Raw genomic sequence first — 22,520 nt, forward strand, 5'->3', positions numbered from 1 at the left:
CAAGTATTGGGCAGAAATATTCAGAAAATTATAATTAATTTTTTTAAATGTGTATAGCTTTGCCAAAATTTTATTTAGTTGAACGACTACAAATATAATGTGACGGGTTGCGTAAGTAAATTCTACAATTATTTTAAAACGATGTCTTCAAAAATGTGTGGATAATTCAATAAGTGCGGTGTCTTGGTTTAAAAAGAATAAAAATCTAGTTTTTAATAAAAATGGTAACAAGGTATTATAAAACAGGTAAAAGTTTCCTTAATTTCTTGTGCCACGTGATGAAATAAGAAATTGCAAAATTTGAAAACAGCTGCCAGCTTTGTCCAGCTTTTACGCCATAATAATGATTAAATAAAAGTTAATTGAATACAATAATAAAATTGCAGATTTTATTTGACTCTATTTTGTATTTTGCGATTATAAAAATCGTATAAATTCTTCGCTAAAATTTGATTTAAAAAGCCATGATTTCAGTGAATAGTTTCACAGATTTTCAGGACATTTTGATTTTTTCTGATGAATAGAAATGTTAAAAATGTAACAAATTAGTCTCTCAATTTTCTCAGACAAAAAAAAACACAATTGGCACCTTTGTCATGTGCGTTTGATCTGTTTTTAGGCCAAAGTTTCATTTTAGGTCTGTCACAGTGGCATTATAAAATTTACGGGTTGTCAAATGTGTCAAACAACTCGAATTAAAAGTGGGATATAATTTTCAGCCCCCCTAAAAATATGCTATTTGCCCCCTAATTATATACTTTTTGCCCTAGTTTCCTTTTGCCCCCACGTAATGTTTTTCATGCCCCCTAATAATTAAGCGATTCCCCCTAAATAAATACATTACCACTTAATTAAATTTTGTAAAAATCCAAATTATTATGTTTATTTCAACACAAATCAAAAATATTAACATCCTTCAGTCAATTAAAAGAGCTTTGGAACACTTTGCAGGCCTTCCACGCCTCCTTCGTTCTAGCGGTACACATTTAGCTTCTGGATGCACCTCAAAAAGTTTAAATTTTATGGCGAATCCAACAATATGTCTGCAAATGAACGATTTGAGAAAAAAGGGACAGGTGCCGGCTGATTCTTGCCATGACGTTGTCTTAAAATTTACCATCCAAAGTTGATTCATTGTCTGTATATATGTGTTAAAGCTCTTCCAGGAATATGTTTCTGTCATTCGTATGTACTTATTTATATCATCTTCCTTTAACTTTGCTCAAAAGAGAAATTAACGACATAAGCATCATATTTTTATAAGGATAACGACTCTTGTATATGCAAATGTCGTATAGTTTTAACGTTGGAAGGGACAAGTGCAATCGTCGAAAACACTTCTGAGGATTACGATCATTGCCCAAGGCCAAAAAACGGTAAAATATATGGCCTATGATGAAGGATTTTAATTTAAATGAACTGTTTATATTTTATATGTATTAATGAAGAGGTTAAATTGTCACGGATAAGGAGATATGTGTGGGAGAGAAAAGAGAGATCGTGATACGAGCTGATCAGAGAGTGCGGACTTCTTGCAAAAATATAACTAGCTGCCCCCAGACATCGAAGCCTGGATCTCTCAGTTTAGCCCCGAGTGCCTTCCATTAGACCACAACAACACAGCTATACATTGCTGTCCAGAAACCCCACATCAATCGTATCACTCACTCCCCAATTTCCCCACCCAATCTATCCCACATATGGAAAAATATCAAAACATTGCTCAACTACAACTTGCACGATCACAGAATGAATTTGAAGCAGCGAAACAATTGTGGATGAAAAAGTATGAACTAATTGCTACCGAAAAAATATATAAGAAATAAGTACATACGAATGACCGAAACATATTCCTGGAAGAGCTTTAACACATATATACAGACAATGAATCAACTTTGGATGGTAAATTTTAAGACAACGTCATGGCAAGAATCAGCCTGCACCTGTCCCTTTTTTCTCAAATCGTTCATTTGCAGACATATTGTTGGATTCGCCATAAAATTTAAACTTTTTGAGGTGCATCCAGAAGCTAAATGTGTACCGCTAGAACGAAGGAGGCGTGGAAGGCCTGCAAAGTGTTCCAAAGCTCTTTTAATTGACTGAAGGATGTTAATATTTTTGATTTGTGTTGAAATAAACATAATAATTTGGATTTTTACAAAATTTAATTAAGTGGTAATGTATTTATTTAGGGGGAATCGCTTAATTATTAGGGGGCATGAAAAACATTACGTGGGGGCAAAAGGAAACTAGGGCAAAAAGTATATAATTAGGGGGCAAATAGCATATTTTTAGGGGGGCTGTTAAATGGATGCCATTAAAAGTAAAGTGTGGATTTGAAATTTTGCAAATATGATTTCGCAGATGAACTATATCGGTTGAGTATTTGAGGCAATTAAGCTGTTTGAAGTATTCTGTACCAAAATAATAAGTAAAAAGTTCAAGAAGCCTGAAATTTTGCCGGCAAAAAAAAATTATAAAGATTTATAAAAAAAAATGGGTCAATTTTACGCCAAAATTTTATTTTTACAAGACATTTAATTCTATATTAAATTAGATATCTAATACTTGTTACATTAGTTAAAAATCGAATTCCTTGAAAGTTAGGAATTAATGAGAAATTATTCTTATATTCAATTTCTTGTACATTTTTCCCACACGAGCAGAGAGAAAGTTGCAAACATTAGATGGTAATTTTTAGAAGGATTTGAAAAATAAATAATTAAATGGGTGCCCATTAAAGTTATAATTGAACGAGATCTTCAAAATAGCAGCAAATTATTCTAATAGTAAATAAATTTTTCTTATACACACGCGTAAAACAAGCAAGTTTTGGCAGAAAATTTGGCAAGATTTCGAAAATGTTTCAACCATGATTCATAAAATTTGGCATCTTTTAGATCAAGATCTAATTTTTAACCGAAATTGTAACGAAGTATTGTAAAACTGGAAAAAGTTTGCTTAATTTCTTGAATTACGTGATAAAATGAGTATTAGAAAACATGTAGAGGTCTAACGCCAATATTTCGGTTTAAAAAAAATTATTTACTTCAATTGATTAATAGATGGAATTTCTTTGTGAAATAAACTTGTAGGCCGATTCATATCGTGTTTATTTTTGTAATCTTAATATCGTAACAATTTATTATTGATATAAAAAATTATTTTGAAACTCAATTTCGTGTACTTTTTCCCCTTACTAAAAAATAGGTGTGTCACCTTTGTATTTCGAAAAATATCGTAAATTTTACAACAAATATGAGAGTAATAGCGATGAAATAACCCGTTTTCATTAGGTAACAAGTTATTGGTAAAAGTTTACTGAATTTCTCATACTTTCCTCGTTGGTGAAATCCGTGTCAACGTTCTTCTTGAAAAAAACAGGAAATTTAACAAAATGCCTTACAATTGAGAAAACTTTTGTTTCTTAATGATGCAAAAATATGAAAATTTGTGTACACATATTGCACGTGTATTATTACCTGTGGTTGGAAACTCAGAAAACTTAACTCCACAGAAAAATAAATTAAAATAAATAGATCTTCTCATGCCAATTCAATTCAATCAATTCAATAGTTTATTCAAGTGACAGTTAGGCATAACGTGTAAATACATGTTGATTCCAGCAAAATGTCACAGTTACATAAATAAGGTCAAAAATAAAATTTATAAATAATATATTTTTTGGGAATTTCTAACATCTATTATTATACTTTATGAAACTAGTTAATAATTCTTGTGTCCGAGTACATAAATTGGTCAGATCGTTTGGAGATAAGTAATTTTCTGGTTGATACGTCGAAATCTGCATATGATTTGGAGCTTTTAATAGAAAGTGGCAGATTGTTCCAACATTTTACAAACTGATAAGCAAAAGATTTTTTGGCAAATTCTGTTTTCAGTCGTGGTTGTATAAAGTCCTGGTCTCGTTTGGTTTGTCGCATACTATTATCATTTTTCTTAAATCTTGTAAAACATCTAGTTAAATTTGTCTGGCAACTTCGTATTTGCAATGCAAATTATATAGCAAATTTTCGATACAAAAACAATTTAATTATTCACTGTAAAAGTCACAAATTGAGCAAATTTGTGAAGATTAATCACATTACGTCTTTATTCATCGAAAATTTGTGGAAAAGAAATGCTTCCGATTTAAGCTAAAAGCTATTTTTTTAAAAGAAGACTTTATGTATTTAATAAATAATTAGATGAAAAACTTGTTAGAGGAATTGAATTCTTAGTACGAAGGAATACATGTATAACCATTTTTTATGTCACAGCTTTATTTCTTGCTTATTTTGATCAATATGGCAAAAAGGATTTGGTTTTGGAAAATAATAATAATAATAATAGCATTTATTTTCTGTTCTTATCAAATTATGCGATACAAAAAATGAATGTTAAATCGAATAGAGAAGATGACTCTATGAAAAACATTTGTACATTAAAAGTAAACAACATAACACAGGTTTTGACAGCTTACATCCTCTCTAAGCCACTACTCCAAAGAATAATTAATTTAATATAGGTATATTAAAATATAATTTAGAATTGATCGCTAAATCATTGACTCGACAATTAAGGTTGATAAGAATATGATAAATGCCTACATTCCTTGGTAAATTCGTAATTACTAATTTTTAGAAAATTAGTAATTCGCCAAATTCTGACGACTTCGGGTTGCGTCGCTTATCAGCAAATCTCAAATTGTAGAGTTCTTGAGCTCACAGATGCCAGATTTTGAATCCCAATTCAACATTTCTCGACCAATAGACCCGTGTAATTTATATAAACTTACCGGTGCGAAATTTTAATTGCATTTTTCCATATTTTTAGCTAAATGTACATAAACCTTAATTCTTCTCGGTGTTCTAAATCAATGCCGATGCCAATAACAATTTATTGAAAACCTACATTTACCAATTTTAACACAGATTTAAATTTCAATTATTCCAATGAAATTGATATTTCTTGTCGGTTACCGTAACCAATTTATAAAAACTGCACAAAAATTAACCACTACATTAACTACTACTAATTACTACTACTAATTAACTACTACAACACTGCTATTAAACTACGACGAGTTACGAACTAAGAATAAATAGTCCGTCCAGATATGCGAGATTTAAGCAACTTGACAGTATTCCTCTATACTTACATAACTTAGCCAAATATTAAACTCTTTGCGAGGTAAGTTCCCCAGGAGACAAATTTTGAAGCATGATAATCAAATGGAGAAAACCTATCAGTACAGCTTTGCGGAGCCCGACCCATATACTCTTTAATGATCTTATGCTCATGTTAACAAATTTTATATAAATCCCAAATTCCAGCTCAATTGGACGATTTTATGAAATCGGTATGGGTCACCCACTAGGGTCCCTTCATACGGAGTTTTTTTTAAATTTCACTTCATATTCTTTCATTACTAGCCATTAACTACCTTAGTGCCAAATTTCAGCCTTCTACAACTATTTTGTATTTTCTGCACTATGGACCCACACCACTAATATGACCCCCCCGGCCAACCAGTGGACCGATCATGCCCATCTTCGACCTTGATTCCTAATTTGGCATGTTTTAAGTGTGTGCCAAATTTCAAGTCGATCAGATAAGTTTAAAGAGAGTTATCGAAAGACGGACAGACAGATAGACAGACAGACAGATGGATGGATGGACGGACAGACAACACGGGGTCACAAGCCATGGGTCGGGCTAAAGTCGGACTAAAACTATTTTCTGAATGGAAATTGAATGCAAAATTCATTTTCGGCAATCATATCACGAACACGCAACTTAAAACGGCAATATTCTCAAAAGCGCTAAGGATTCCGCCTAGACCGGCTACACGGAATCATCCGTCTTGCCCTGACAAATTGTTTATAGGTCGCGTCCATACTAGCAAACTATTAAACTACGACGAGTTACGAACGAAAAATGAATATTTCGCCCAGATATGAAAGATTTAAGAAACTTGACATTATTCCTCTATACTTACTAACTTAACTGAGCCAAATAACTCTTTGCGAGTTTAGTTCCCTAGTGGCCATATATTTTTTCAGATCAAATGAAATCTATTTTAGATTTAATTAAATCTATAAATCTAAAATTTATTAAGAAAGAATTACAAATTTTATTAAAATTAACATGACAAATTTTACTGTTAATGCGGTCGGTTCTACGTTGTAAATTTTGTGTAGGGAAATTATTGGCGTGGAAGTCAACACAAAAATAAAATTTATGCAACTTTTAGAAATAAAGATGAGCATTTTTATAAAGTTTACAAATGTAATGTATTTATTTTGTGATGTTTTGTTAATAATTATTCCTGTAGACAGAAATAAAATTTTTATAAAAATTGGAGATGTGTGTTTATTAATGAACGCTGAGACGTTGATGAATTAAAAGAAATTCACATTAGATTAAAAATTGGGGGTATAAATGTAAGATATTGAGACAATGGGTATTTTTTCAAACCTGATAAATTTTTGGACTTATTTTGGTACAATAGCAAATTTTACAAAAACAAATTATTGGCGTGCAAGTCAGGACAGAAATTGAAAAATGTTGAAATTTATGAATTTTTAACACATTCTTCACATTTTTCAAGTCTCTCACGACATGTAAAAAATCACTTCTCAAGAAACCACCATTTTGGTTTTGAAGCAGCTGCTTGATGCTGACATTTTGTTGATGTGGTGTGACTTTTTCTTTATATAAGTATCTACTGATGAGGAGGTTAAAGTATATTTATAGTATAAAAGTACACCTAACTTCCAATTAGAAGGTTCAATTTGTTCGATAAATATAATTTTAATAATATTTATTATCTCATTCGGGTTACCCTCAATTTTAGTTTTACTAAACTCTTTTATTGCAAAAAAAAAATATACAAGAACGAGAAAAACCTTCAGCATTCGAATGTGGATTCGACCCCAAAAGATCCTCACGACTTCCTTTTTCTCTTCGGTTCTATTTAATCGCAGTGGTATTTTTAATTTTTGATGTAGAAATTACTCTAATCATCCCCCTGCCAGTTATTCTTACATCAATAAATTGAGCCCACACTCTAACTCTATTAACATTCTTCATCTTAATTCTTTTAATGGGACTTCTACATGAATGGGGCCAAGGAGCTTTAGACTGAAAATAATATTGTATATTAATAAAATAGAGGATTGTAGTTAAAAATAACATCTGGGTTGCATTCAGAAAGTACTGTGAAAGTCTATCTTACACTAGTAAGAAGCGAAAAATCGCGGTCAGTTTCGACCTGAAAAATTTGGGCTCTCCCCTTATTTTAAAGGAAGCCAAAGAAGCGGCGAGCCACTGTTAATGGCTATTAGGTACTCAGCCTCTTTAATAAGAAAAGGGAGCCAAATTTAAGCCGCTAACTTAAAATTTTAACGGTTAAACTCCGTTATTTTCTTTTTTTCTATTTTAGTTTAATTAAAAACAAAACATTTTCAATGTTTAAATAAATAAATATATTTTTATGGGATATATTTTCAAGACTCAGTCTTCCCCTACAACTTCAACGTAGTGCTCTTTTATATAAGCTATAAAAATCTAAGCTAAGCTAAAAATAAAACCAATCCACCCATAAAGAAACTAAATATGAAGAATTTCATTCTTACGGAATTTAATACATCTGCCTTGGAAGAAATAAACTTAGATTTGTCAATAAATCCTTGCCCCCCTAAAAACTCCACTCAACCTTGGTCCGCAAGCTTTAAAATTTTTACGCCGTACTTAATAATAGGAGTTAGAGCAAAAGTAGAAATAAAAGGAAGCAGTCACATCGAACCTAAAAAATAGTCTAAACCTGAGGTAGAACTAATTTTCTTTATAACCTTAAAGTCTTCTAAGAAAAAATAAATAAAGAAAAAACTAAAAATTATAGTAACGACCAATAATTTAAGCCACAAGGGTAGAAAAATAAAATTTATAGGAAATATATAAACTCTAAGCCACCCGCCCGCCAGCCAAAACTGATATAAAAATTAAAAATGTTATCGGAATTAGTATGTTAATTCTCTCAGCTAAACTTAAAAGATACCGATTACCCATTTTATTAAAAAAAGAAAAATACAAAAGGCGAACAGAGTACGTTAATGTAAACAATGTAGATAAAACTATTAAGCATCCCATAATTAAATTTATTTTACTTTGAAAAAAAAATTCAATAATTATATCCCTAGAAAAAAATCCTGATAAAAACGGAAACCCACAAAGAGCTATTGAAGAAATAATAAAGTACAAAGATGTGACTGGGCAAGAAATCATTAGCCCCCCTATCGCTCGAATATCCTGAGTGTCCCCTATAGAATGAATAAACACCCCAGCACATAGAAATAGTAGGGATTTAAATATAGCATGAGTTAAAAGATGAAAAAAGGCATACTCGTAGAAGCCCAGCCCCAAAGATGTTATTATTAACCCGAGCTGACTTAATGTTGATAAGGCAATAATTTTTTTTAAATCTATCTCAAAATTAGCCCCTAAACCAGATAAAAATATAGTCAGCATACCAATAAATAATAAAAAATTATTGACACCTAGAGTGCCATTAAACCGAATTAATAGATACACCCCGGCTGTGACTAAAGTAGATGAATGCACAAGAGCCGAAACTGGGGTGGGAGCTGCTATAGCCGCAGGTAGCCAGGCAGAAAAGGGTATTTGAGCTCTTTTTGTTATAGCTGCTAAAATTACTAGAATAACTATAAAAGAAACTACTTCGTACGAATACACAAACTGTGAATAAAAAAAATTCCATCTACCAAAATTCAGTAGCCATGAAATGCATAAAAGAATAGCTACGTCACCCACACGGTTAGAGAGAACTGTAAGTATGCCCGCATTTGCTCTTTTTACATTTTGGTAGTAAATTACTAAACAATACGACACAAGACCGAGTCCGTCCCACCCCAATAAGATTCTGATTATATTAGGGCTTAAAATTATAAAGACTATACTCAAGACAAAGAAATATACTAAAAAAATAAACCGAGTTAAAAACTTGTCCCCCTCTATATATATGATTCTATAAAAAAAGTACCATAGAAGAAATAAATATTACGAGCCCTATAAATCTCAAACTTATTCAATCAAAAATAAGAGTTATAATAATAGAAGTTGATCTAAAAGAAAATATTTCTCATTCAACAAATATAGTTTCAGCAGAAAGAAAATATAAAAGACCAAACCGCATACTGATTAAGCTAGCCACTAGTAATAAAACTCCTAAATAAAAAGGTAAAACCAAATAAAATATTACTTAAAGGGCTCCCCCATCTATAGAATCACAAACTAAAATTTTTCTTAAACTATTTAAATGAAATTATTTAGTAAAATGTAAAAATAAAATTAGACCCTAAAACTAAAAAATTTACTGGGACAATGTGAAGTCTGATAGTGTGGATCTCACGAACATTAGAATGAACAAACCCGTATAGTGAATTATAAGAAGACCCGTGTTGTGAAAAGGAAAATATAAATAATGTAAAAACAGCCCCTAAAAAGGAGCCTAGAGGAAAAAATAAAAGTATAATATAATCATAACTCATAATTCTAGCTATCAGAAAAATCTCTGATAATAAGTAAAGAAAAAATAGGAAAACTTAAAATAAGCCCCTTATTAATAAAAAAACTTCGGCTCCCAGTTCGTTCGTAGTATAAGTTAACCATACAAAATAAACCTGAAGAGGAAACTCCATGAGCTACTATCATCACTAAGGCCCCCATAAATCCCCATGAATAGAGAGTTATTAGCCCCCCAATCACCATAGCTATATGGGCTACTGAAGAGTACGCTACTAAAGCTTTAAAATCATTTAAACGACAACACAAGATCCCTGTAAATATTATTCTAGCTAATCTTAGCCCTATAAAGTAAGAGCTAAACTTTATGACCGAAACCCCTGTGGTATTAAGAACTCGTATAAGCCCGTAACCCCCTAACTTTAATAAAACCCCAGCTAAAATTATCGAGCCTGCCACGGGGGCCTCAACATGAGCTTTAGGGAGTCACAAATGTGTAAAATACATAGGGAGTTTAACTAAAAAGGCTATCGAACCCATAAAAGCAGTAATAACAAAGAAATTAAAACCTGAAAATGGATAAAAAAATAACTCCTTAAAAAATAAAGAAACACCACCTCCAATTATATATAAGTACATAATTAATAAAAGTAAAGGTAGCGACGCTGTGAGCGTATAAAATAAAAAATACATCCCTGCTTGAACACGCTCAGGTTGATAGCCCCAACCCATAATAATTAAAAGTGTCGGGATTAGAGAAACCTCAAAAAAAATAAAAAAAATAATAAATTACCCGAAAAAAAAGTCAATAGTAAAATAAAAAGTAATAAAAAAACAAAACTATAAAAATAAAAAGTATGCTCCTTGAAACGAAAAATTTTATATCTAGAAAAAATTATTAAAATTCTAATCCAAACTCTAAGAGGCACTAAAATAAATCTAACCCCATCATAGTAAAATAAAGAGTCTAAGTAAAACGTTTCTGGCTGACCCACTAAAGTATAAATTACTAAAGTATAAATTACTAATAAATTAATAATAAACAGAAATAAATGTTAACACATAAATTAAATTTAATTTAAACTTCTTTAAAAACCCTATAAATAAAAAGATAAAAAATAAATTTACTATCATAAACTTTAAAAAAAATTAAAAGACTTAAAATAATCACCTCCATGCGTCCGTCTTATCGTCACTAAAATAGAAAGACCTAGAGCACCCTCACATGCTGTAAAAGTAATATAAACTAAAGAATAGAAAAAGTCTCCTTTTCTCAATAACGCTAACAATAAAAGAAAAACCCCTAATCTAATATATTCAAGTCTTAAAAGAACAGACAAAAGATGATCCCGCTTAGAACACACAATCCAAATCCCAGAAAGAATAATTAAACCTCTAATAAAAGATAAAAATATAAGTTTTTATAGTTAATTTTATAATATTAGTTTTGTAAACTTAAGTATGCTTAAAGCATAAAAACTTCAAAATTAAGTTATCCACTTTTTTCCAACTTCCAAAGCTAATATTTTTCATAAATTAAATTTTGTATAAAAATATTTTTGTTAACTTCCGCAAGAATTAGAGCTATATTTTATCTAAGAAGACACCCAGTAATAATAATAGTTTTAATTATTTCTCAGACTATAATTTTATGTATTACTGCATGATTTTTTATAAAAACTAGATGATTTTCCTATATTCTATTCCTAATTTTTTTAGGGGGGTTAATAGTTTTGTTTATTTATATTACTAGCCTAGCGTCAAATGAATTAATTAGATTAAAAATAGCCACCCTCCCTAATAGTATTTTTATCCCCATAATTTTGGTATTCTTTATAACTATAAATGTAGACCTCCAAGAATTTAAAGAGTCAAGAACAAGATTTCTTATAACAAAAACATTTAATTTCCTCTATAGATGAAACAACTGCATTCTTTTAACCACTTCTATGCTTTATTTATTTTTAACCCTAGTGATTGTAGTAAAAATTTCTAATAAATTTGAGGCCCCTCTCAAAACCCTCTCACACTTTTTAAAATAATGATAGCAGAACGAAAGTACACCCTCTTTTTAAAATTGCCAATAATGCTTTAGTAGATCTTCCTGCCCCAATTAATATTTCAGCCTGGTGAAATTTTGGGTCTCTTCTAGGACTATGCCTAGTAACCCAAATTATCACAGGCTTATTCTTAGCAATACATTACACAGCAGATGTAGCCATCTCATTCAATACAGTAGCTCATATTACCCGAGACGTAAGCTACGGATGGCTTCTACGAGTCATACACGCCAATGGAGCCTCTATATTCTTCATTGCCCTGTACCTACATATAGGACGAGGGATCTACTATTCATCATATACTTATACAATGACCTGAACGATAGGAGTCTTAATCTTATTTTTAGTAATAGCAACTGCTTTCATAGGGTATGTATTAATTTGAGGACAAATGTCATTTTGAGCCGCCACAGTAATTACAAATTTATTGTCAGCAATCCCTTATATAGGTTTAATATTAGTACAGTGAATTTGAGGGGGATTCGCGGTAGATAACGCTACACTCACGCGATTTTTTGCATTCCACTTTGTTCTACCATTCATTATCGCCGGAATAACATTAGTGCACCTTCTATTTTTACATCAGACAGGATCAAATAACCCCCTAAGAGTTAATTCCAACTCAGATAGGATCCCCTTTCACCCATATTATTCATTTAAAGACTTATTTGGATTTATCATGCTTATATGAGGATTAGTATCGCTAGCTTTAATATACCCCTATCTTCTAGGAGACACAGAAAATTTTATCCCTGCAAATCCTTTAGTTACCCCCGTTCATATTCAACCTGAATGATATTTTTGTTCGCTTACGCTATCCTTCGGTCGATCCCTAATAAATTAGGAGGGGCTGCTGCTCTAGTAGTATCTGTTGCCATTTTATTAATTTTACCTATTACTCAAAAAAATAAATTAAAAAGAACTCAATTTAATCCTTTTAATCAAATAAATTTTTGATTAATAATTAATATTGTAATATTATTAACTTGAATTGGGGCCCGACCGGCCGAAGACCCCTATATTCTTGTAGGGCAAATCTTAACTTTAATGTATTTTTTATATTTTTTGACAAGACCTTTAGTCACTTTAACCTGAGAAAAAATTCTTAAATAATGTAAATAATTATTTAGCTTAAATAAAGCAATTATCTTGAAAATAATTTACAGGAGTTTAAGTCTCCTAATAGTTTAGGCTAAAAATTATGCCCATGAAATCTTAAAGAAAACAAAAAATACCAAAATCATTAATTTTTTATTGTTCTCTATTATGTTAGGACACCTGCATCAACTGCTAGCTTTAGCAAACCTTAACTTTGTTTTTCTAAATTAGCAACTTTATAATAATAAAAAAATTATTAAATTGAGAGAGACAGGAAGAAAGGATTTTCAGGCTAAATATATTAATTTGTCATACCGAAACCGAGGTAAAGTGCCCCGAACTCAAATAAATCAATAACAAAAAAAAGAGCCGATGAGTCCTAAAAATAAGCCTCTCACACCGCCTCCAAAAAATATACAACTAACTAAATAACTTATAAAAATGATTCTACCATACTCAGCTAAAAATAAAAGAGCAAACCCACCACTCCAAGACTCGATATTAAAACCGGATACTAACTCAGACTCTCCTTCAGCAAAATCAAAAGGAGTACGATTAGTTTCCGCAAGAATAGAACCTAGCCAACATAACAAAATAGGAAATGACACTAAAATAAATCAAACTAAACTTTGGTATAAATGAAATTCATTCAAATTAAAAGAACCAATAACAAAAATAAAAGACAAAAAAATTAAAGCTATTCTGACTTCATATGAAATTGTTTGCGCCACTCCACGGGTTGCGCCAAGTAAAGCATAATTTCTATTAGATGACCACCCTCTGGCCATTAAAGTGTAAACACCAAATCTAGTACCGCAAAAAAAAATAAACCCCCTAAATAAAAATTAATAAAAGAAGAACTTAATCAAAGATACTAGAACTATTCAAAGCAAATTAAAGATATTAGAACTCTTCAAAGCAAAATAACTATAAATAAAGAAAAAACTGGGGCAAAATAAAAAGGAATTAAATTAGAAAGAAGAGGAATAGTTTGCTCTTTAATAAATAATTTAATTGCATCCCCAAAAGATTGTAAAATTCCAGTGAAGCCAACCTTATTAGGACCCTTACGAATCTGGATGTAACCTAAAATTTTACGCTCAAATAACACTATAAATGCGACTCTAACCAAAACCCCAACCACAAAAAATAAATAAGAAAAAATTATTATAAATAAATTTAAAAACACTACTAAGTAAAATTTAATTTTATATAAAGATTCTAAATCAATTGCACTAATCTGCCAACTTAGTAAATAAATAATTTAATGCTTAATCCTTTCGTACTAAAACACTAAAATTAAACTAAAAGATAGAAACCAACCTGGCTCACACCGGTTTGAACTCAAATCATGTAAAAATGTAATGGTCGAACAGACCATCTAATAAAAATGCTGCCCCTCAAAGAATTTTTAATTCAACATCGAGGTCGCAATCTAAAGTGTCGATAAGAACTCTCAACTTTAATAACGCTGTTATCCCTAAGGTGACTTCTATTAAATTTTATAATAAAAGTTAATTAATTAAATAAAATTTATCAATAAGAAGTTAATTTTATTCTTTTATTGCCCCAATAAAATATACAACCTGGTTACTAACAATTAATTAAAATATATTTTTAAAACTCAATCAATATTATGATAGCAAGGATAAACCTTTTTAATTTAACTAGATATAAAATAAATCGAATAAAATCTCAATTCTATAAATAATTTTTAATGTTAATTCAACAACAAGTACAAAATAATTTATTACTCTTTATTTTTCGAGAAAATTTTATAAAAAATTAATTAAACTCACACTAATACAAAAGGTACCTTTTGAGTACTTTTAAAATTTTTTATATTTGATATTATTTCAACTTCCCCCCACGGATTATATAAAATTAAATTTTCTTTATTATACTAAAAAATCAATTAAATTAAAAAGTTATAGTTTTAAAAATTATAATATTAGAGTCAATTCTAAATCAGCTCAGTGTAAATGAAATGCTTTACTTAAGCTATATTACATTAACCAAGATCCTCCTTCCGGAAAATCTACTTTGTTACGACTTATCTAATTTTATAATTAGAGCGACGGGCGATATGTACATATTTTAGAGCTAAATTCAATTTTATTAACATAAAATTACTCTTAAATCCAATTTATCTATAATTACCAAATATAAAACCATTATTTAAATAAACGTAACCCATTGAGCCATTAAAATTCTACACCTTGATTTGACTTAAATCATATGAAAATTTTAGAAAAAACTTACAAATTAATTCTTACGACAACGGTATATACGAAAATTTAATGTTAATTATAGTGTAGTATCTTTTAACTAACAGGTTCCTCTAATAAGAATAAAATACCGCCAAATTCTTTAGGTTTTAAAAATTACTACCTTAGATATTTTATAAAATAAATAACTGGGTATCTAATCCAGGTCTTTTAATTAAAGTTTTAATTAAAATATAGGTATACATAAAATAAAACTCAATTTCACTTTTTTAATTAATTTTACTTTTTTACTTTTTTACTTAATTTTTTACTGTAAATAACTTTTATATTAAATTTTCTAAGAAGATTTATTAAACCGTAAGGTATAACCGCGAATGCTGGCACAAAATTTATTCAGAATTTACATAAATTTTTATGCCTAAATTAGTTTCATAATATAAAATACTGCCCTATTACATGTATAAAATTTATAAAATAAATCATTAAGCTAAAATCAAACTTTTCTGCCCAAAGTATAAACCCCCATATTTTTTTAACTATTTTTTTAAGCATAATAGTTAAAAAAATATTATATTAAATATTTATATATATATATATGTAGATTTATATATATAATAAATTTAAACATATTATTATAGCCTTAATTGATTGGTTATTTTGGATTAATCTTTGATTATTTATTCGTTAATTTTTATTATTAATTTTAAGTATATTGATGGTTACGTTATTTTTTTTTATACATATAAAATATGTATATATATATATAAATATTTTTATTTATTAATAAATATATATATTTATACATATGTATATACTAATATATTCATATAAATAAATATATATATATATATATATATGTAATGAACCATACATATGCATATAATTAATATATATATATATATATATATATATATATATATATATATATATATATATATGTAATAAATTTAAACATATTATTATAGCCTTAATTGATTGGTTATTTTGGATTAATCTTTGATTATTTATTCGTTAATTTTTATTATTAATTTTAAGTATATTGATGGTTACGTTATTTTTTTTTTTTATACATATAAAATATGTATATATATATATAAATATTTTTATTTATTAATAAATATATATATATGTATATATTTATACATATGTATATACTAATATATTCATATAAATAAATATATATATGTATGTATATATATACTACACGTAATCTCATTAACGCAAAAAACATTAAAACATCTTATAATGTACTAAGAAAAAATTAATAATGTGCCTGAAAAAAGGGCTATTTTGATAGAATAGATCATGTATTTGTACCTTTATTTATAAATAATAGAATTGCACTATTTCTGTTAAATTCAAAATTTAATGTTCATTTAAACTAATTTATAAATTTTATAGGCCTAGCCAACCACACACACACAATTAATATAAAGGTAAGCTAAATAAGCTAAAGGGTTCATACCCCTTCTATAAGAGTCAAATCTCTTCCTTTTTAATGTTCTTTAAAAGTTATCAATTAACATTTATAACCACTACATTTTTAGGCACTTTAATGGCAGTGTCGTCTAACTCATGAATTCTTTGTTGAATCGGCCTAGAAATTAACCTAATAAGATTTATCCCTTTAATTTTAAGAGACCTTAATTTTAAATCTACAGAGACAGCAATCAAATATTTTTTAACCCAAGCGGTCGCTTCTGTCATTTTAATTACAGCTGCATCCTTTACAGCCCTTCAAATAAACACATTAGCACATGTGCTCTTTGCCTTTTTGCCCCACAAAAATCTGTGCCTTTTTGCCGTTTTGCCCTTTTGCTAATTTGGGGCGAGATGAGACGAGAGTCCCGTGATAAAATTAAAGTGGAACTTATTCATTTCGTTTTTAATACTTTTCGCAAATATAAGCTCTAGTGTCAAAATTTGATTAATTAAGCTGATGGCGATGTAGAAACAACGCTGAAGATATTTGGGGAAAAGTATTCAACTAATTTAAAGTATTGATGAAAGTCAGAACCCTCCAATACAATTTTAAAAACATATTGCAGATTCTGCAATTTCTTTAATACGTTTTAAACGACAATAAATTGGGTTCAATCGTCAAAAATCGAGCAAGAAGGCATCAAACAGGCAAAAAGGCATCAAAAAGGCAAAAAGGCACGCAAAAAGGCAAAAGGGCATTGAAAAAGGCAAAAAGGCAAAAAGGCATGCAGAAAAAGCAAAAAGGCTGCCTTTTTGCACACACTGCCTGATAGGTGTTGATTGCTTGGTACAACTCGGTAATAAGATTATACCGGTCCGTAGAAATTTCCTCCCGATATTGTAAAACTTTAATACCGTTCTATTACCACACGGTGGTAGAGTCACATTTGAATACTGATTGGTACTTTTCATATTTGATTTCTTAAAGTGTGCAGATTATCTTTCAGTTTTTTCTCAGTCAAGCCGGAAGTTGTAATATTAATTATGTGTCTTCTTCAAGTACAACTGTGTCACTAAATTCATATCACGCTAACAGGTCTAAAATTGTCTGTAACTCAATTAAGTCTAATTATTTGAAATTACTTATGATCGAATTACGTATTCCGGTTTTCAGGGGTGCTATGCTTGCTTATACTTTAAACCGGACCGAAACTAGCAAGCACGATGTAACGCTGCAATACATACCTAAACGTGCAACTATGTAATTTACTTATGACTACGTTGATAGCTGACTAAAACAATACACTCTTAGGCAACTGGTATTAAATTATTATTGACCGGAGTACACTTCCGGCACAGTAATTACAAACATTACGGTTTGGTGATGTGGCAGTGGTGAAAAATTTACCACGTATATAGGATTAATTACATACATATTTTACTATGTAAGTTTAATTTACATACATATGCATCAAACCGATACCTATAAATACTGTAGAAAAGAGTAAAGACATAAATAAGTTTGCATTTTGCAGTTAAACGTTATTTACCAGTAACAGTGTTGTAATTGGGAAAACGGCGTCAAGGAACTCACAAGGATATTTGTTTAGTTAAATATTTATCTTAAAATTTTTCACATTTCGGGACACCCGCACCCCCAATACATAAATGGAAATGTGGGTTATTTTAATTTTGACGTGTTTCCACCACCCATTTCCCATGGGGGAAGGAAGCGTGATAACGACGAAGGCGGAAACATTCCTGGTCGACCTGGCGGTCCATCGGTATCCGGAATGTGCCCTGTTTTTCGTTCGTCAAAGTGGGGAAAGTGAGATTGGGAATAATTTGTTGTCAAGTGTTGTTAAAAGGCTGAAAACGTCGCCATCTTATAACGCTGTGTATTCCACAAGTTTGTCGAACTTGTCATCGATTAAGTTTTCAACAGAAGTAACAAATTGGAATAGAAGAGGTCACATTTGTAAGATCATCGTAATCGTGGTGGATCATTTCCGGTCAGATTTTTTACAGGGGGTTAAACGGTAAGATATTTAGCAGCATTCTTAAGAAATACAGGCGCGAACTGGTCAAAGGGGTAATATTATATTAATTTATGAGGAATTTTACGATTTTTTAGCTCTATATCCCCCACCTATCTCCCCATGGTTAAGAAAGACTTGGACTACTGGATCTGGATCACCCCACAACCATCCCAACTGGAAAATCTCCTCTTATCGAATTATCTTCCGGCCAAGACCAAGTATAAGCTTGGTCTCAGTTTCACCCCGTCTGGTGATCTGATTATTAAATCGGTCTGCTTCTTCTGTAACGAAGGGCTGCCTCAGATTATCGATTTCTCTCCCGAAGGAACCCCCAGTTTTAACTATTTTCCCGACTTTGTTCGTAACTTGATGGGAAAAACTTTGAGAATATCGTTTAGCGCCATTAAAGCGAGACTTGAAGTGAACCCGCCCTACGTGGGAGTAAATAATGCTCATCGTGGCATGTTGAAGGCTCTGTTTCATGAGTTTTTAATGATCAAACTCAATTTTACTTATAACATGTTCCTCTCAACGGGAACAGATGGCGGATACGGAGGAGGAAGCGGGTTGCAACTCCCGAATGGAACGTGGATAGGTGTGCAAAAATACTGTTGGTTTTCCGCAAAAAAACATTTGCAAGAGATGCTTGTTTCCAAATTTTGCAAAAGTAGCGTCATGTATTTTAGTGGATTTACTGGATGACTTTACTTTCTTAGGAACTGTAGGGGACGTTATTTCTGGCAAAGCTGACGTTGGAATCCTAGCAGTAAATACTGTTGACCGGAGTAAGTAAAATTTTGAAACATTGGGAAGAAAAACTTTTTACCATAAAATACATACCTAAGTACCAAAATAATACCCGTCCTTTGAGAAGAAATCTATGCAATTTGGTAAAATTGAGGTTAATATGCATTTATTCAAATAAGGCGTTTCCGATTATTGTTTCAGATCGTGAAGTATCCTTCACCAACTCCAACTTTGACCGTGTCTATTTACACTTTGTGACGGCACGTGGGGCCCGAATCTTCTCCCCTGCGACGCTTCTCTGGTCGTTTGATTTCGTCATGTGGACCTGCATTGGGGCCTCCACTCTGCTAGCGTTTACTGTCTTCAAACTAATTTCGAAATCTATGGAGGTGCTTGGAATTGATAACACTGAGACGAGGGGGGTTACCAGGAAGGAGAATTGGGGGATCCGCCACCAGCTATTTTTCGTGATGAGCAGTTACCTTCATCAGGCTTGTGTCCTCCCGACGTACACGCCACTTCGGTGTTTTGCCGCCAAGTGGCTGTTTTTTGTCCTGGTTGTCACAACGGTGTACAGGTTTGAGACATATTATTATGTGACAAAGTCATGTACGACTTTAAGAATTATTTGTTTCATAAGTTCCATACTCTTTCTGATTTCATCGAAGAAGGGGTCAAATTTATAGTGCCCAACCAAAATCACCAGAAGCCCTACTAAATACAAATGCTTTCTCTCTTAAATTGTGAAATTTCTTATTGGTTGTATCATTTAACATTTTGGTTGGATTAAAAAATTCGATGGCTGGAAATTTCAATGTTGCGAAAATTGTTGCTTTTGGTTGGAAGAAAAAAAAAATTGGTTGGGTGGTTATACTGGCACCCTCATAGAAGCAGGGATTAATGTGGACAGACCAATATATTACATGGACAAAATATGGACATATTTTACACTTGTTACCAGACATCGGATATGAATGATCGATTAAACCTCAAAATATGAATGAAAAATGACCGTAAAAATCCCCAACATATAGCCTTAAAAATGACGTTATTTTTTGAATTTTTGGCTTAATTTTGTCATATATTTTTTAGTGATACTCTATTTTTATCAATACAACAAGTTCTGGGGTGATTTAATTCATTCTCAATGAATTCAAACACCTTAGGCGAAAGTGAATATAAATTTTTGCACGTTTCTCAAAATCAATCCTTGTGAGAAAACTGAATTTTTGTAATTTTCTTGCGATTTGGTAGTCAAATCTTAGAATTTGGCCAAAAATTATAAAATGAACGAAAAAAGCCCGAAATATGATCGGGAATATAAATATGTCCCAAAACCCGAAAATATGAAAAATATGAGAAAATATGCTTTGACCTACGTGACCTGCTTGTGACCGTAACCATTCTCTGAAAGTTTGGCCGCTGTAGGCCAATAAATGGAAAAAGTCATTTTTCATTCATACCCGACGTATACTTGTTACCTGTCCTTATTAGCTCACCCTGCGTAGCATGAGAGCTATTGAATTCCTCTTGTTTTTCTCTTGTCCCAGTACGCTGTTGTCCACATATGTCCTGTACCTACAAATCTACCCCAAATCCTGTCATTATTACTTTTTAAATTCTCTATTTGGTTGGCATACCATCCCCTTGATACTCGAATTTTGAAAATTTTTCAAGGTCGAAGATGGTCAGTCTGCTGGCCTTCCCAGTCATGGAGAAAATTCCGACTACCATTGCCGAGTTAGTGGACTCTGACTACACCATAGGATTCATTAAGCATGGCGATGCAGCGATGAGCATGCTTGCCGCCTCGACCGATCCGGCATACATGAAACTGGTGAAGGTGATGGAGATAATTACCGGGAACGGATTGGAATGCCTGGAGCGGGTCATGGAGAGGAAGTACGCCTGCTTTGCGTACACCATGGCGACAAATTATCTTCAGTATGGGAATCTTTCAGATTCGGACATTCGGAAATTGGTGTATGCACCGGAGAAGATATTTGTGGTGAGTTAAGTTAAATTGTGATGTGTTTCATCTGCCGCGAAGCCTACAAGGGCAAGATTTCTACTGTCCGACGTACATAAATGTATGCAATGTGCGGTTCAGTGGCAATGAAATTGTTATGATTTTGGGGATTCTTCACATACTGGGAAACTATTTTTGAGACCCGTTTTTGACACTTATTTCTAGACTAGTCGAATTTTTAGATTGATCAGGTGGTCGAAGTTAGGTTCATTAATATACCAAGAACATAAGCACGTGGGGAGATCCAAAAGTTACGTCATGTAAAAACCGCGAATTTCTAGACTCCCCCCCTCCTCCCTTTAAAATGTGTCACATAGGCACGATAACCTAGGAGTCTTGCCCCCCATCCCCCGCTTGCGTGACATAATTTATGGACCGTCTCCGTGCATAATTGCGTGCAATTCCTTAGTAAATTAGCTTATTGATTCTAGGTTTTCATCGGTCTTGCCTTCGAATCTGGTTCGATTTACAAGGACGCATTTGACGCCTGTCTCTCCTGGGCGAGACCATTCCATCTCGGCGACTTATTCGAGGCACACGACATGCAGGTCACCGTCCGTCTTGCAAAACGGGCTTGGTGGATGGCAACGAACCAAACGGATAAGTTGGAACATTCCGACCCTGATGAGAGCGACGACCTGACCTTGAAACATATTGCGGGCGCGTTTTACGGCCTGGGTGCATGTCTCGTCTTTTGTTGCGTGGTCTTCGTCCAGGAATTGGTTGCTGTTACAATAGTGTACAATGGTGTACTAGGATAATGCATTACGTAATAAAAGACCCTAGTTTTATGACCTAGCCTGTAGGTATAAATAAGCCTCCAAAATCTGTGTGAGAGGAGATGAGATTTGTTCTTACTAGCGCACGGTTTCAACCTCTGGAACTTGAGCTTGGTAAATGTTAATAAATGCAATACACAAATGTATAAAAGAATGCGTTGCTTTCTTCATTAAATCATCATGTTTGCCATTCTAATGCGTAACATTTGGTGCCGAAACTAAAATCTTTTAGAATCTCTTTTTACATAATTCGCTACATATTTAGAAAAATTTTTCAAAAAATTATTTTGGGTATTTCTTTTCCTTTCACAATGTTCTCTTGCTTATCTCCTAAAAAAAGGGATAAAACTTCCACTAAAATTAAAGAAATTGATTTAACACAAGGCAAAGCTACTCTCCAAAATCAGGATTGTAAATTTGAGATTGATTTGACTTCATCGAATGAATTTCAGTCAACTCAGAAAAACTCGAAAAATTCGAAAAAGTAGAGTAAAATCCAAACTTTTAGCCATTTATTTTTGCCTCAATTTCATTTACAATGTTTTCCTGTTTTAAGAAAGGCTCAAAGCCTA

At 31.7% G+C, this 22,520-nt stretch overlaps 2 protein-coding genes and 1 pseudogene across 2 annotated transcripts; all 3 read left to right on the forward strand.

The window, feature by feature from the left end:
- Nucleotides 1–11,583: 11,583 nt before the first annotated feature.
- LOC118438304 lies at nucleotides 11,584–12,655 on the forward strand (annotated as a pseudogene).
- A 4,932-nt stretch (nucleotides 12,656–17,587) lies between these two features.
- Nucleotides 17,588–18,763, forward strand: LOC118438305. Its single transcript, XM_035858263.1, has 3 exons — nucleotides 17,588–18,393; nucleotides 18,489–18,676; nucleotides 18,729–18,763. The coding sequence occupies exons 1-3, from the start codon at nucleotides 18,023–18,025 to the stop codon at nucleotides 18,761–18,763; spliced, it is 594 nt and encodes a 197-aa protein (XP_035714156.1). The 5' UTR covers nucleotides 17,588–18,022.
- LOC118438173 (glutamate receptor ionotropic, delta-2-like) lies at nucleotides 18,696–21,941 on the forward strand. The gene is made up of 5 exons (XM_035857993.1): nucleotides 18,696–18,988; nucleotides 19,110–19,178; nucleotides 19,342–19,717; nucleotides 20,818–21,148; nucleotides 21,601–21,941. The coding sequence occupies exons 1-5, from the start codon at nucleotides 18,763–18,765 to the stop codon at nucleotides 21,928–21,930; spliced, it is 1,332 nt and encodes a 443-aa protein (XP_035713886.1). The 5' UTR covers nucleotides 18,696–18,762; the 3' UTR covers nucleotides 21,931–21,941.
- The last annotated feature ends 579 nt before the right edge of the window (nucleotides 21,942–22,520 follow it).

Source organism: Folsomia candida, unplaced genomic scaffold (genome assembly GCF_002217175.1).
Source record: "Folsomia candida strain VU population unplaced genomic scaffold, ASM221717v1 Fcan01_Sc019, whole genome shotgun sequence".
In the NCBI taxonomy this organism is placed as follows: domain Eukaryota; kingdom Metazoa; phylum Arthropoda; class Collembola; order Entomobryomorpha; family Isotomidae; genus Folsomia; species Folsomia candida.